A 13,589-nucleotide genomic window follows, 5' to 3' on the forward strand; every position below is an offset into this window, starting at 1 on the left:
GGTCCCATAATACTAGAGACAAAGTGGGAGAGGTAGTGTATATTACTGGACCAACACATGCTTCTCTCTCACACCAACACCTCATCTTATCTCACTGTACTAGTGTAAATTGCTTTTTATTTTGCCAAGTTCTCACGTATGAAAATATGAATGTGCTTTATGGTCTGGTAAGAGATTGCACTTTTATCTTCCAACATACTAAAAGAATTAAGCATGAGTAAATTACTTGCATAAAGAAAAATGCAGTGAATTTGTGCCATGAGGTCTTCATCCAGCAAAGCCCTTAAGACAAAATTTGCCTCTAAATACTAGCTTTCCTCAAGAACCTCATCACTGCTATTCTCTGGAATACAGTGGTTCTAGAAATTGTGGAGTGTAAGTAACTAAAATTTAGCAGAAAGCCTACCACCCAAATGTGCAGCCCTGACAGTAATTCCATTTCTTTCAACAAGTGTATCACTGTAGCTCAGGGACTGCAGGACTGGGCCACAGCTCATATATTTATGAAGCTGTACAAATCATTGGGACCAAACAGGTTTTAGCTTATATAGGCTGTGTCTACACTAGCCCAAAACTTCAAAATGGCCATGCAAATGGCAATTTCGAAGTTTACTAATGAAGCGCTGAAATACATACTCAGCGCCTCATTAGAATGCCAGCAGCCGTGGCACTTCGAAACTGACGCGGCTCACCGCCGTGTGGCTCATTCAGAAGGGGCTTCTTTTCGAAAGGACCCCAGCAACTTCGAAATCCCCTTATTCCTAACAGCAGATAGGAATAAGGGGATTTCGAAGTTGGTGGGGTCCTTTCAAATAGGAGCCCTGTCTGGATGAGCCACGCGGCGGTGAGCAGCGTCAATTTCAAAGTGCCACGACTACCAGCATTCTAATGAGGCGCTGAATATGTATTTCAGCACTTCTTCAGTAAACTTGGGCTAGTGTAGACACAGCCATAAACTGTAATTAATAAATTGTGTTTGCTGTTTTTCCACTGCAATGCCATATCAATTTCAAAATTGAAACAAAGACTATGCAGGGGAAAATACTGCAGCTATTTTTTTAAAAAGACTTTTAAAATCAAGTTAAAACATTTTATCTCACCATTGATTCTGTAATACTGTACACATTACTTCATTAATTTATGGTGCTTTACAAGTAGTGAACTATGTTTTAAAAAACAAACAAGATTAAAAGTTTGCAAGCACCAGGGAAGAAAGATGCAGATCAAATTTTACATCTACCATCTTTATCTATACTTACATACAACAAACTACAAAATACTTTTACACTGCTAATTTAGTATGTTACTTTGTGCAAAGCTATAAAATTAAATGAGTACTTATTATTTGACACTGCACAAAATGGACAGTTTGATTACAAACTACAAGTGCTAAATGTGAAACAAAAAAAGTTAAAATATACAGGACAAAGTGCAAAATTTACATATTCGAAAATATTCAATTCAGGTTTTATTTACAGAACAATTTTCAAACTATTGTTGGTATTTTAATATAATTGCCAAAACTGTTGATTACATGAAAGATGCACAATGAAGATGTAACAAAGATGAATGATCAGTGACAAAAATGTTATTTTCAATTTCTATGTTGAAATGCAAGAGGTAATTTACCACACAATGGTTTATAAATACGTGGTCTGACAAATTTTATACATCACAGGTCTCTTAGGTGACCAATTTATTCCAACCTGATGTGCAAAAGAGTGCATTTTTGCTCATTTATAGTTGAAATATAACATTGATAATAATTATATTACTTACATTTAAAATAATGAAATGTTCATGTTCCTTAGGATCATTTTAACAATATTGTTATGTTGAAACTCTATTTTTTAATACAGGAAACAGCTCAGTTTGTAGTATTTTAAAAGTGTTCTTGAGACTGTAGTAAGTTAAGGAACAATAAACAACCCCTTCTGCCCCGAACCACTAAAAACCAACCAACCAAAGTAACGTAAAAACTCATCTGTAAAATAAAAACTTTACTTCAAAAATACATTTTAACTGATTCTGAGGTAATGACAGTTGGAAACACTAGCCAAGAACATTCCTTCCCATGGGAGATTTTTCAGAGGGTAAACATTTTCACATAGATTGCCTGATGGAGATTTTTCAACATAGTGTTCTAAAAGGCCACAGAACCTACCCTAAAGTTGTAGGCAGGGATCTGCAGGGCACCTGGTACAAAATCCCTTAACGCAACAGCATAGTTCCACTGAAGTGCATTTCTAGAGACATCCCTTTGCCCTGGCTGTTCTGAGGAGTATGAGGGGGAAATTGCAAGACAAAGACAATGCAGACACAGATTATATTATCTTTAATTTTTATGGGTCCAGGTTTAGAACAATGTATTTCTTCACATATTCTGCCCACTTGTCCTAGTGACATGTCCCACCTCCGTTCCATCTCTAGCATGCAGCATAAAAAGGCCTCTGAAGGTTACATGGAGGAAACTAAACCCCTACTTCTTTCTATACAGAAAAGGAAAATGAGTGTTGTATCCTCTTCATTTGTTGATCCAGGAGAACACACACACACACAGAGGAATCAAGACCATTATGAGTGTGAAAAGTATAACCTTTCGAAGACCAACTGTTGCACGCACTGCTAGATTAGAGAGGCATTTAAGGAGGTGGCAAAGAAGCAAGGAGGTGTTGAAGAAGCAAGATAGTTCCACTTGGTCAGCTACACAAAACTGCCAACCCTCCTTCATTAATAGGTAATAAGTACAGTGAATGAGTAAAAAAGTAGGAAATAAAAATGTCAGGGTTCCAACAGATGAATTTTTACGAGTTCTAGCTGTACTATATGGTCATTAAATTAGTACATCCCAAAATTCTTTTAAAAATGAGTATTTTGTTCCCATACTTACAACTTTTTCCACAAATTTCAGTTTTATTAGACATAATTTACCCCACTGGTTTTTCTGTTTACAAATGACAACTATGTAGAGCTTGTAAAACATCAAACAGAGGTTTCCTTATTTTCTTTATAAAGGACTCTATCGTTTTCTGAAATTAAAACGTTAGTGGTAATAGCAAAATTATTTTACATCTCTTTGAAGTCTTTTAAAATACCTAACCAAGCACTGCTATATATTCCTATGCAGTGTTCAATCCCTCTAAAAATATTTTATCTTGAAAAGATAAACAGTCTAAACGTGTTTCAACATTTAACAGTTGTTCAATTTAATTACTTAAGTTATTTTTGGATAAAGTTTTTCTGCTCTTATCTTTAACTACAAGCCATAGTTTCAAGTTGCTGCTCTGCTTCAGCTGCCATGGCTGCTGCCTGTAACTGTTCTGTTTCACTCTGGATGGCACTGGCTGTAGTAATTTGTTTCCTTTCACTGTGCATATTGTTCTCATGCCTTTTTAGATCAGATGCTTTAGCAAATGCTTTAGTGCAAGAGCTGCAGACAAAAGGTTTTTCCCCTCTGTGTCTTCTTTCATGATCTTTTAGATGGGACTTGTGTTTGAAAGCTTTATCACACATATGGCACGCGAATGGCCTTTCATTACTGTGGACTCTTTCATGCTTTTTCAGATCTGGAGCTCGAATAAAAGACTTTCCACACACCTCACAGCTATATGGCTTGTAACCTGTATGGATTTTCAGGTGCTCTTTTAAGTGAGCTTGTGTGGTAAACCCTTTAGTGCACATTTCACAAACAAATGGTCTATCAGCAGTGTGGAGCTTTTCATGTTTTCTCAATCGTGCTTCATCAGTAAATGTCTTACCACATGCTTGACATGCAATCTGTTCCCTATGACCATAAAGCAAATACTCAAACTTCATATCAGCAGTTGCTGTTGTCCATCCTGGCGTCTGTTCATCTTTCACTTCACTTATGCCATCATTGAATGTTAAAGCTTGAGGGGTTTGAGATCCTAAGTCTTTTGATTCAGTTGTTTCCATGGGCTCCACTTCTTGACCATAGCAGTTTACTTTTCTAACTTCTTCACTCCCCAGCTCTTTTAGAATTGCTTCTTGAACTCGTAGGGTATTAGTAGGGGATTTCCCATCTTCCTGACTTGGAGGAGTTCCTTCTACTGTCACATCTGATGGGCTATCATCATGATCTCCAATTTCCTCAACTTCATCATCTTGGTTATCATTAGATTCTCCAATAGAACGATTTATTTTCAGACAATATTTACTTTTAGATTGGATGTTTTCTTCAGGGCTAGATACATCACGTTTCTGAGAACAAAGTTTATCCAAAAATCTAATGCCAAGAATCTGACCAGACGACATCATCAAATTTACATCTTCCTTCTTAACTGAAATCTTTGCAGTATACATATAATTTAGAACCTCTTCAAATATATCAGAACGAAGGAAATCTATTTCTATTACTGATGAGCTATCAACTTCCAGTTTCTTGAAAAGCTTTTTGAAGTAGGTACTGCATGCAGCAAGTACACACCGGTGCGCTCTGAATTTTACATCTTCTACCACAATGGCTATGTCACAAAATTCTCCTTCCAGACGTTGCTCATTTAATGTTTTCAGAAACACAGTTTTGTGATCGTCGTCGTTATATTTAATGCTTTCAGACATACTGATGAAAAACTCCTGTAAAGAGAGAGGAAAATGTTTTGTTACGTGTTACTCTAAAACACTAACTCATATGACATGATTCTGTCATCTACAAATGCAAAAATAAGAATTATCAAATTAAAATTTTAGGTTAATTTGACCAGAACTTGTCCAGCATATAAAGATTAATGGTAAGTCTTATTTAAAATTATTACATATGCAAAGGTTTTCTCACCTACTACTATAGACATATGAAGGCAAAAAGCCATTTTTGTCAATGACCAATTTTATTTTTAAGGAAATATGAATTTACTCATATATTTGCTATTCTAACTCAAATATTTCAATATGCATTTTAATTTGAATTACTTCAACTTTGTGAAGTAAATTCCTGAATCTACTGTAACACTAATATTTCTTATAACAAAAAGAAGTATCAATAAATATTTAAATTTTTAAAACTTATAAGCTCTAGAAACATACATAAAATAACCATTTTCCATCATAACCCAAACTAAATAAAAATATAAAATGTCAAGCCATACCATGAACAATGCAGGAAATTTTCTTAATAATTGATCACTAAACTTTTCACAGAAGACTAGTCCTTATTATGGGCACCCTGAAACTGAAAGAAAGAGCTTTGAGAAAGGTAAGAACACAGAATTATACACTGTCTTCAGCTGTTTTTCACATTAAGTAACATTTTCAGCAATATTTAAAATTATTCAGGAAATTAAGAGTCCATCCTCACATTTTCAAGGTGTTAAAACCATATATCATGCTTTTTTAAAGTAAAACTCAAATGAAATTAGGTTTTGACTGATTTTATAGCAAACAATATTTTATCTTTGAAGCGTATGGGTTATTAGGAAACAGCCATAAAAATACAACACAATTGCAGAATTATGTGCTAAAGACACAATGAAATCCACAGCCCCAAGTTAGGGTCTTAGGCTCTCCATACAATGCGTAGATTTCACAGCCACAGGAAATCATTGTGACCACTTAGTCCAAGGGTTTCCAAACTTGCACTCCACCAGGGCAAGCTGCTGATGGACTGAGATGTTTTGTTTACCTGACCACAGACACAGCCAATCGTAGCACTAATTTGCCATAGTTCACCATTCCTGGCCAACGGGAGCTGTGGGAAGTGATCCCATTGGCTACGAACAACAAATTGTCACCTCGGGAGCTGCAAATGGCCATGCCTGTGATTGCTCAGGTAAACAAAGTGTCTTGTGGCCCTGCCAGGAGCTTACCCTGGGACATGACCCAACATTTGAAAACCACTGACCTAATCTGACCTCCAGTATAAAACTGGCCATAGAATGTCCCCAAAGTAACTCCTAGAGCATGTCTTTTAGGAAAACATCAAATCTTGATTTAAAAAGTGACCAGTGATGAAAAAACCACTACAGCCATAGATACATCATTCTTAGATTAATTACCCTCCGTCACCTTATTTCCAGTCTTGATGTGTATACCTTCAACTTCCAGCCACTGTTTTTTGTTATGCCTTTCTCTGCTAGGTTTACTAAATGTATTATGTATTTGTCACCCGTGTATGTTCTTACAAATAGTAGCTCTGGAACAGTTTTCGCTGGAGGTGGTGACAGGCAATGTACAAAACTTAAAATGTTATATATGTAATCAAGTCATCCTTTCATCTTCTCTTTGTTAAATAGCTCCTACTACTAGAAGGTAGGGGTGTAAAATCCCATTTAATCAGTTTAGTTTAACGTTAAGTTTCACTGGTTAACTGACTAAATGGAGTGGGGAGGGCAGCTGGAGAGGCACACCCGCTCAGTTGGGCTGGAACGGCCTCCTCTGCTGCAGATGGGGGCTACTCTAGCCAGGTTTGAGAGCCCCTGCCCACAGCATTTATACCACCAGTAGAGCCCCTGCCCACAGCAAACCAGGGTTGCTCTAGCCAGGCTGTACTGACCCTTCCTGTGGCATGCCCAAGCCAGGCCCGCTGTGGATGACGGATGCTCTGGCCATGCTGGAGTACCCCCCCCAGCAGCAGAGGGCCATTCAGGGCTGGAGCAACCCCTGCCTGGCCCCCACCTGTTAACCATAACCTGTAAACCTAATCTTTTTCGAGTGAGACTTACTGGTTAAATGTTAATCCTTACTAGAAGGAACATTTTCTAATCCTTTGATAATTCTTATGGCTCTTCCCTGAACTCTTTTCAGTTTATCAACATCCCTTCTTAAATTGTGGATACCAGCAGCTATTGTACCAGTACCAAATACAGTGGTAAAATTACCTACCTATTCTTATTCTGATGTCCTGTTTATTCATTCAAAAATTGTGATAGCCCTCCTTTTGTCCACAGCATCGCAGTGGGAGTTTGTGTTCATCACATTATCTGCCATGATCCCCAAATCTTTTTCAGTGTCACTAGTCCCCAGGATAAGTCCCCCAACCTGAAAGTCTAACCTACATTCTTGGTTTCTAAGCATGTATATTTACATTTAACCGCATGAAGACACATACTATTTGCCTGAGGATTAATGGGGAGAGTTATGTGCCAAACTAATGTGAGATTAGGCATGCTTTGACAACACCTACTGGTTCGGGATCTGCACGCAATGTAGGCAAGGGAACACCTAGTTTGAGGATCGTGCTGGGCCTTGGGCATGAAATGGTCTCCTGAGAACCTAGACTGCAACCTCACTATAAGAAACTTAAGATACCCATGGGGCTTTAACTACAGATACTCAGATGCCTGGGAAGTTTAGGCACCTAGAGAGTTAGGTGGCCTCTGAGCAGAAGTTCTGATGCTCTCAGTGTCACCTAAATGTTAGTCTTAGGGACCTAAATCCTTTTATGGATCTAGCCTTAAGTGTTCAAGCAAACTGTCCCATTCATTTCAATGAGATTCCTCACAGAAGTAAAACTAGTCGGATACCCCCATTCTCTCCAAGTAATGACATTTATCACATACTTGGTAAAATAATCAGGTATGAAAGACATACAGAATAGTTTCAATGTATAAAACAAAAACAACTTTAAAAACTATGCAACAGGTGACTAACTTTTTTTTTTTTTTACAAATAGTAAAGAGTCACTGCTAACAGTCACTAATGGTCTTTCCTCTAATTTTTTACATCCATGTGGGGAATGACTTTTATTATGTGCACTAATATGGAGGTGATCACCTTCACTGGTGCACTTAAACAGGGCCGGGAGAGAGAGATGCTTGTCTCCCAGCCAAGACATGTCCAGGCTAGGCTGGGTGGGAACCAGGTCAAAGGTATCTGTTTCCCGGCCGTGGCAGCTTTGGGGCAGCTTCGTGCAGGGGCCGGGGCAGGCCAGGAGAAGGGCCTCTCCCCACACCACAACAGCTCCAGAGCTTATGGAGAAGCAACCCTCTCCGCTGAAGCCCTGAGTTCCTGCGCAGGTCTTAACAGGCAGCTGCACAACTTAGAGGGAACATAAGATGAGTTCAATCCCCGAGAAGGCCAAGAGGTTTGGGCAAATAAATCAACAGAAAAAGAAAAGAAAATTTGTCAGGGATGGTGTTTGGTCCTGCTAAGGGGACTGGACTCTATGATCTCCCAAGGTCCCTTCCAGTTCCATGAGATGTGTGTTTAAGTCAGTAGCAATGTTCCCTGTAATATGACTGCTTCGGCAGCTTTCCAGAAGAGATTCAGGTACCACCGAGCTGATTAGTAGAGCACCCACAGCAGGTAGTGTGTGTTTCCCCTGGTGGTGTACATAACAGAATTTATTTTGTCCATGGATGGAAAAAATTAGAAGGAATCCTGGTTATTAGCACGGCCTCTCGTAATTTGTGTAAACAAAACTTTGGTTTAAAATGTAAGAGTTTTTCTGTTGTCTCATTGATAAGCATCCTTTCAACATAACATATTAATATGCATATATAATTTCTGGTTCCCCATAATACATTTTAAAATCTCTAAGTATCAATCAAAGGAACAAATATTGAAGGGGTACTTCAATGTACACTACCAGATAAATGTATAGTATGAGCCACTGGCTGGAAACTGAAGCTAAAGAAATTCAAACAGGGAACAAAGAATGTATTTTCAACAGTGTGGCTACATCTATACTTACTAAAAAACTTCTAAATGGCCATGCTAATGGCCAAACCAAAGAATACTAATGGGGCACTAAAATGCATATTTAGCACCTCATTAGCATGCCACTGGCCGGCCGCAGCACTTCCAAAGTGCCATGGTTCGCTCTCCCGTGGCTCGTCAACAGAGGGGTACTTTTCAAAAGGCCCCCACCAACATTGAAAGCCTCTTATTCATATCAGCTAATGTAGACGAGCTGTGGGCGCGTGAATAACAGCACTCTTGAAGTGCCGCGGCTGGCGTCATGCTAATGAGGTGCTGAATATGCATTTCAGCACCTTATTATTATTCTTCGATTTGACTATTAGCATGGCTATTTTGAAGTTTTTAGTAAGTGTAGACATGGCCCATGGGTTATGTGGGATGGACGCATCACCAGCAATTTTCAAATCAAGACTGGATATTTTTTTCCAAAAGATAGACTCTGCTAATTATTCCATGGGAAATTCTCTGGCTTGATATACATGAGTTTGGATCAGATAATCACCATGGTTCCTTCTGACCTTGAAAACTATCCATTTATATAAGTGCACAGGTGTACACAAAGTGAAAATAAAAAGTTTGGTAGGTTTTTTCCCCAATGCTAGTGACCTTACAACAGGCAACTGTGCTGCATGCTAGGGGGCTGGCAGTGTGCAGCAAGAGGCAATTGTATGCGAATCCCTTTCCAAGAGTAACTTTTAATATAAATCAGGCAACTAAACTAATACTTTGTTTCCCCCCCCCCCTCCTTTCCAACATTTGGCAGTCGCACAACAAAAGGACGAGGGATGCGTTATACCCGGGCTGCTTCAGGGCAATCGCACACGTCGGCAAAGCCCAGCGCGTCAGTGATGTCCGCTCCTCCTTGCGGTCCTCCCCACTGGGCCAACCGTACAACAGCAGCCAGGCTGCAGGGAGCCCCGCGGCGCTTCCAGCTCGCCACAGCACAGCCTCTGAGCAGCGGCGCGCACCTCCGCGGGTCGAAGACGCGGCTACGAGGCTGTCCCCCTGGCGGCGCAGGCAGGTTCGATCGGGCTCGCTCTCAGGGGCCGGCCTGGGTGTCCGGAACGAGCCTGGCAGCGCCCGCCCGGCCCGGCCGCGCCACCTCTCGGGGCGGCGCTGGGGGCCGGCGGAGGCGGGACCCCCCGCGCGGCGCCCGCCCCCTCCCGCCCGCAGAGCGGCGGCGGGCCAGGGCGCGCGAGCGGCGGCGGTGGTGGCGGCTCCGCTCCCCTTTGTTGCAGCGAGGCCGCCTCTCGCGCGCGGCGGGCGGGCGCGCCGCACGACGGGCGGGCGCGTCAGTGGCGCTTCCATGTTCCCGGCCGGGCTCACACATGCCCGCCTCAGCGGCGAGAGCGCGCGCGGCGGCCCCGCCGTGGATCTGCGCGGAGGGGGGGGCGCGCTTACCTGCCGCCGCGCTCAGCACCGCACTTCGCGGGGTCGGGGGGGGGAACGTGAGGGGGGGGCCTGCGCGCGTCTCTCCGGTCGTCACCGCCGCCTCCTGCACGAGCACCCAGTGCGCGCGCGCGCCGGGGTACGTGCATGCGCGGTGCAGGCAGGGCGCGCCTGGCGGGTGGGGGCTGGGGGACTCGCTCATTCTAGCGGGCGGGCGTCTCTATTCCCCCCCCCAGCGCCGCCGCGCGGGCCGCGCTGCGCGAGGGGGTGGCGCTCACGCGCCGCGGTGACGGCGAGGCTTTCGCGGCCGCGCGGCGGTGACGTCACTGATAAGCAAGCGGCGAAAGAAAGAACCGCTTCCTCGGGCACCCGCGCTGGCGCGCGCGAGCCGAGCACCCGCCCGCCTGGCGGAGCCGTCCCACAGCGCGGGCCCGAGTGGGGCGGGCTGGCCCGGCGGGGGAGGGAGCCGCGCGCTGTTGCGTCGGCCGTTGGGGAGCGGGGGCGCCTTGCGCTCAACCCCGCGCGCGCGCCCGTTCGAGGCGGCTGAACGACCCCCTTCCCCCGCTCCAGCGTCTGTAAAATGGGCGGGGAGGGTGAAGCAAACCCGCGGGGCTGTATCGGGCGTGTCAGGGGCGGCCGGTCCCGGCCCTGGGCCGTTTGCTGTGCGCCCGCGTAAGGGGCCGAAGCTGGGCCGGAGATCAGCGCCCACCTCCCGCCTGCCTGGTGTAAAAGGGGAACGGGAGTAATGGCCCTGGGTGGATTTTTCCCTCTTCAACACCCGCCATGTTGCCCATCTCACAGGAACAGCTGAGGGAAGGGCCGGGCTAGAGGCAGCACATCACCCTTGAGAACATCGCTTCCCGTTGCTTGTGTGCCAGGGGAATCACCACCGGCCGGCGGCCTCCTTCCCGTCTTAGCTTCCAAAGGTGTGTCTGCACAACATTCCCCTTTCCAAAGCAGCGTGCAAATAAAGAAAATGCAAATGAGGAACAGATCTACATATCTGGCAGTTCATTGGCATATTTCTCTTTTGAAAGAAGAAAAACAGTGTAAATGCAGTTCTTTTGAAAGTAAATACCGTCTTGGAAAGAACCCTTCTTCCTGAAAAAAAAGGAAGAAGGGTTCTTTCGAAAACCGGGTTTATGTTCGAAAGAGTCACCTGTGTGCTGCTTTTCTTCTGAAAGATGAATATGCAAATGAGGTGCTAGATACGTAAATATGTGCCTCATTTGCATTTTAAATTTCCTTCATTTGCATCCTTCTTTCAAAGGAGGAATGCTAGTGTAGACATAACTCAAATGCGCAAGGCTTTGTCCACTAAACAATGAGGAAAAGTACTTATTTCATTAAAATAGGTCTGTGTTGATGATGCTGGAGCGATCAGTCGACGGGAGATTTTTCTTGGAAGAAGTCTTTCGACAAAACTTCTGTCAACAGCCAGACCGCCAAACGGATAGAGAAAGTGATCCGTTCTGTGGCTGAACTGCCCGACTGCTCTTTCGACAGATCAGCCACCCAGAAGTACAGCAGACAGGACTGACCAACGCTCCAGAAGCCCTGTCTGTTGACAGAGGGCTGCACAGATCGTCCTCACTTGCTTTCTGTCAACAGACTCTGTCGAGAGGTGTTCTGCCTCATGGGGTAACAGCAAAAGGCCGTTGACAGAAGTGTCCTGTTTTCTCGATTTAAAAATCACAAAATGCATTTGTAATGTGGATGCTCTGCAAGTTTTGCCGACAAAACACCACTTTTGTCAATAAAACTCTAGTGTAGCTGTAGCCCACGAGTCCCATGGCACTTTAAAGACCAACTGATTTATCTGAGCAGAAGCTTTCATGGGTAAAAAACACTTTGTCGGATGTATTCTTTTTTTAATCCATCAAAACTTAAACCCAAATAAATCTATTACTCTTTAAGGCACTACAGTGACAGGACTCCTCATAGTCTGCATTAGCAAAAACAAACACAGAAATCCCTTCTGTGATTTATTTCATTGCCAAATTTATGTTCTCATCTGTTTCCAAATGAAAAATGTTTTCTTAAAATAGCAGCCAGATGGCAGAATGTTCAGTGAAATAGTTTGCGGGCAAATATAAATTTAAAATGTTACAAAATAATGCCCAAATCTTTTAGAATAGTGCAAAATGAAAAATTAATTTGGAAAATATTAATTCACAGCCTTGACGACTACATATGCACTGCCTCAGGAGCCATTTTTTGATTAAAAAATGCCAGAGAATATTGCAAAAAAATTCTGATGTTAGAATGCTCTCATTTGGCAACATCTGTACACTGGCATCCCAGGGGATGCTCCCAGGCTGGGGCACTCATGGGGAAAAACAACTCCTCCCCCATGTTTCTGGATCTCTGCAAATAGTTCAGCTGAGGTGCTCAAGCTGGGGGAGGTGCATGGACAGGGGAACGCTGAAGGGGAAGAAGCAATGTGGCTGCAGCATACCAGGAACCTAGAATGTGGCTGATGGTGGGAGACAGGAGCACAGCTGGGCAGCAGCAGAGAGATCGATATTGACTTCCCCTGGTGTGGCAGTTTCCCTGGTTCTGGATTAGTCAAGTCCTGAGGGTGCCACAACAGAGAGGTGCAACTTGTAGAAAATTCAGCTCATGGTGGAAGAAACAGTGATTTGATTCATTACCTTCAAAACTGCTGATTCTTATCCTGGTTTGTCTCTCCGTGACATTTTTATGGGATGATATATAATACAGATTTCTGTTAATTTCATTTGTGCCTGAATCATGTACTTTAACTGTTAAAAGCCAAGATATATATTGCTTGTTACCCATCAGCTTCCGGCATAACAGAAATATCTCCTTATTATGCCACTGAATACTGAAGGTTGCCAATCTTACGATTTGACAGTGATATAGGTAGCTTATATTTAAGAAATAATGCTTTGCCTGCACTAAAATCATATCATTATGAGATTATTTGTCCGGAAAATAATAAATTCTGCGGTTCCTTCTGTATAAAGGGAGCATTCCGTAAACATCAAAAACACCTAGTTTTCTTTCAATTCCCATTAAAATTTCTGTGCTGTCATACTTAGAGCAAACTTGACAACAGATGAATGGTTGGTGTGCTGAAATCACTGGGAAGATGATAATGAGGCATTGTCATGAATATGCAGTGCCTCATTAGCATAATACTGGCCATGAGCAATTTGAAAGCTTTCTAATCGTGCGCCACCTGTGTAGAGGGGAGCCTTTCAAAAGGATCCCCTGGACTTTGAAAGTCCCTTCCTTCCTAAAACCAACAGGTGGCACACAATTTAAAAGCAGTGCTTTCGAATCACTTGTGGCTGCCATTATGTTAATAAGGCACCACATATTCATGGTTGTGCCTCATTAGCATCTTCCCAGTTTGCTCGTTACCATGCCCCCTTCCCAAAGGAGGGGCTAGTGTAGACATGGCCTCTGTTTCTTAGTACTCCTGACAGCTTCCATATCCACCTGTTCTGTATTTAACATTTATAGCTTTATTGGAGGAACAAACTTTGATGCATTCATAGAGTTGATAGAATGGTAGG

The 13,589-nt window shown here is 43.1% G+C and overlaps 1 protein-coding gene and 1 long non-coding RNA gene across 3 annotated transcripts; one reads left to right on the plus strand and one right to left on the minus strand.

Moving 5' to 3' along the window:
- Positions 1–1,218: 1,218 nt before the first annotated feature.
- On the minus strand, positions 1,219–10,292 carry ZBTB14 (zinc finger and BTB domain containing 14). 2 transcript variants are annotated; one of them, XM_074985846.1, is made up of 3 exons: positions 10,057–10,292; positions 5,106–5,188; positions 1,219–4,596 (listed from the first exon to the last, which is right to left on the minus strand). In XM_074985846.1, the coding sequence occupies exons 2-3, from the start codon at positions 5,106–5,108 to the stop codon at positions 3,253–3,255; spliced, it is 1,347 nt and encodes a 448-aa protein (XP_074841947.1). In that variant the 5' UTR covers positions 5,109–5,188; positions 10,057–10,292; the 3' UTR covers positions 1,219–3,252. The 2 variants fall into 2 exon arrangements, with proteins under 2 accessions (XP_074841947.1, XP_074841946.1); XM_074985845.1 differs by lacking the exon at positions 10,057–10,292 and adding an exon at positions 9,452–9,966.
- LOC142008608 (uncharacterized) lies at positions 10,134–13,005 on the plus strand. The gene is made up of 3 exons (XR_012644188.1): positions 10,134–10,183; positions 10,846–10,970; positions 11,400–13,005. It is a non-coding gene; the product is annotated as an uncharacterized LOC142008608 (long non-coding RNA).
- The last annotated feature ends 584 nt before the right edge of the window (positions 13,006–13,589 follow it).

The sequence above is a fragment of the Carettochelys insculpta genome, chromosome 2, assembly GCF_033958435.1.
Source record: "Carettochelys insculpta isolate YL-2023 chromosome 2, ASM3395843v1, whole genome shotgun sequence".
In the NCBI taxonomy this organism is placed as follows: Eukaryota; Metazoa; Chordata; order Testudines; family Carettochelyidae; genus Carettochelys; species Carettochelys insculpta.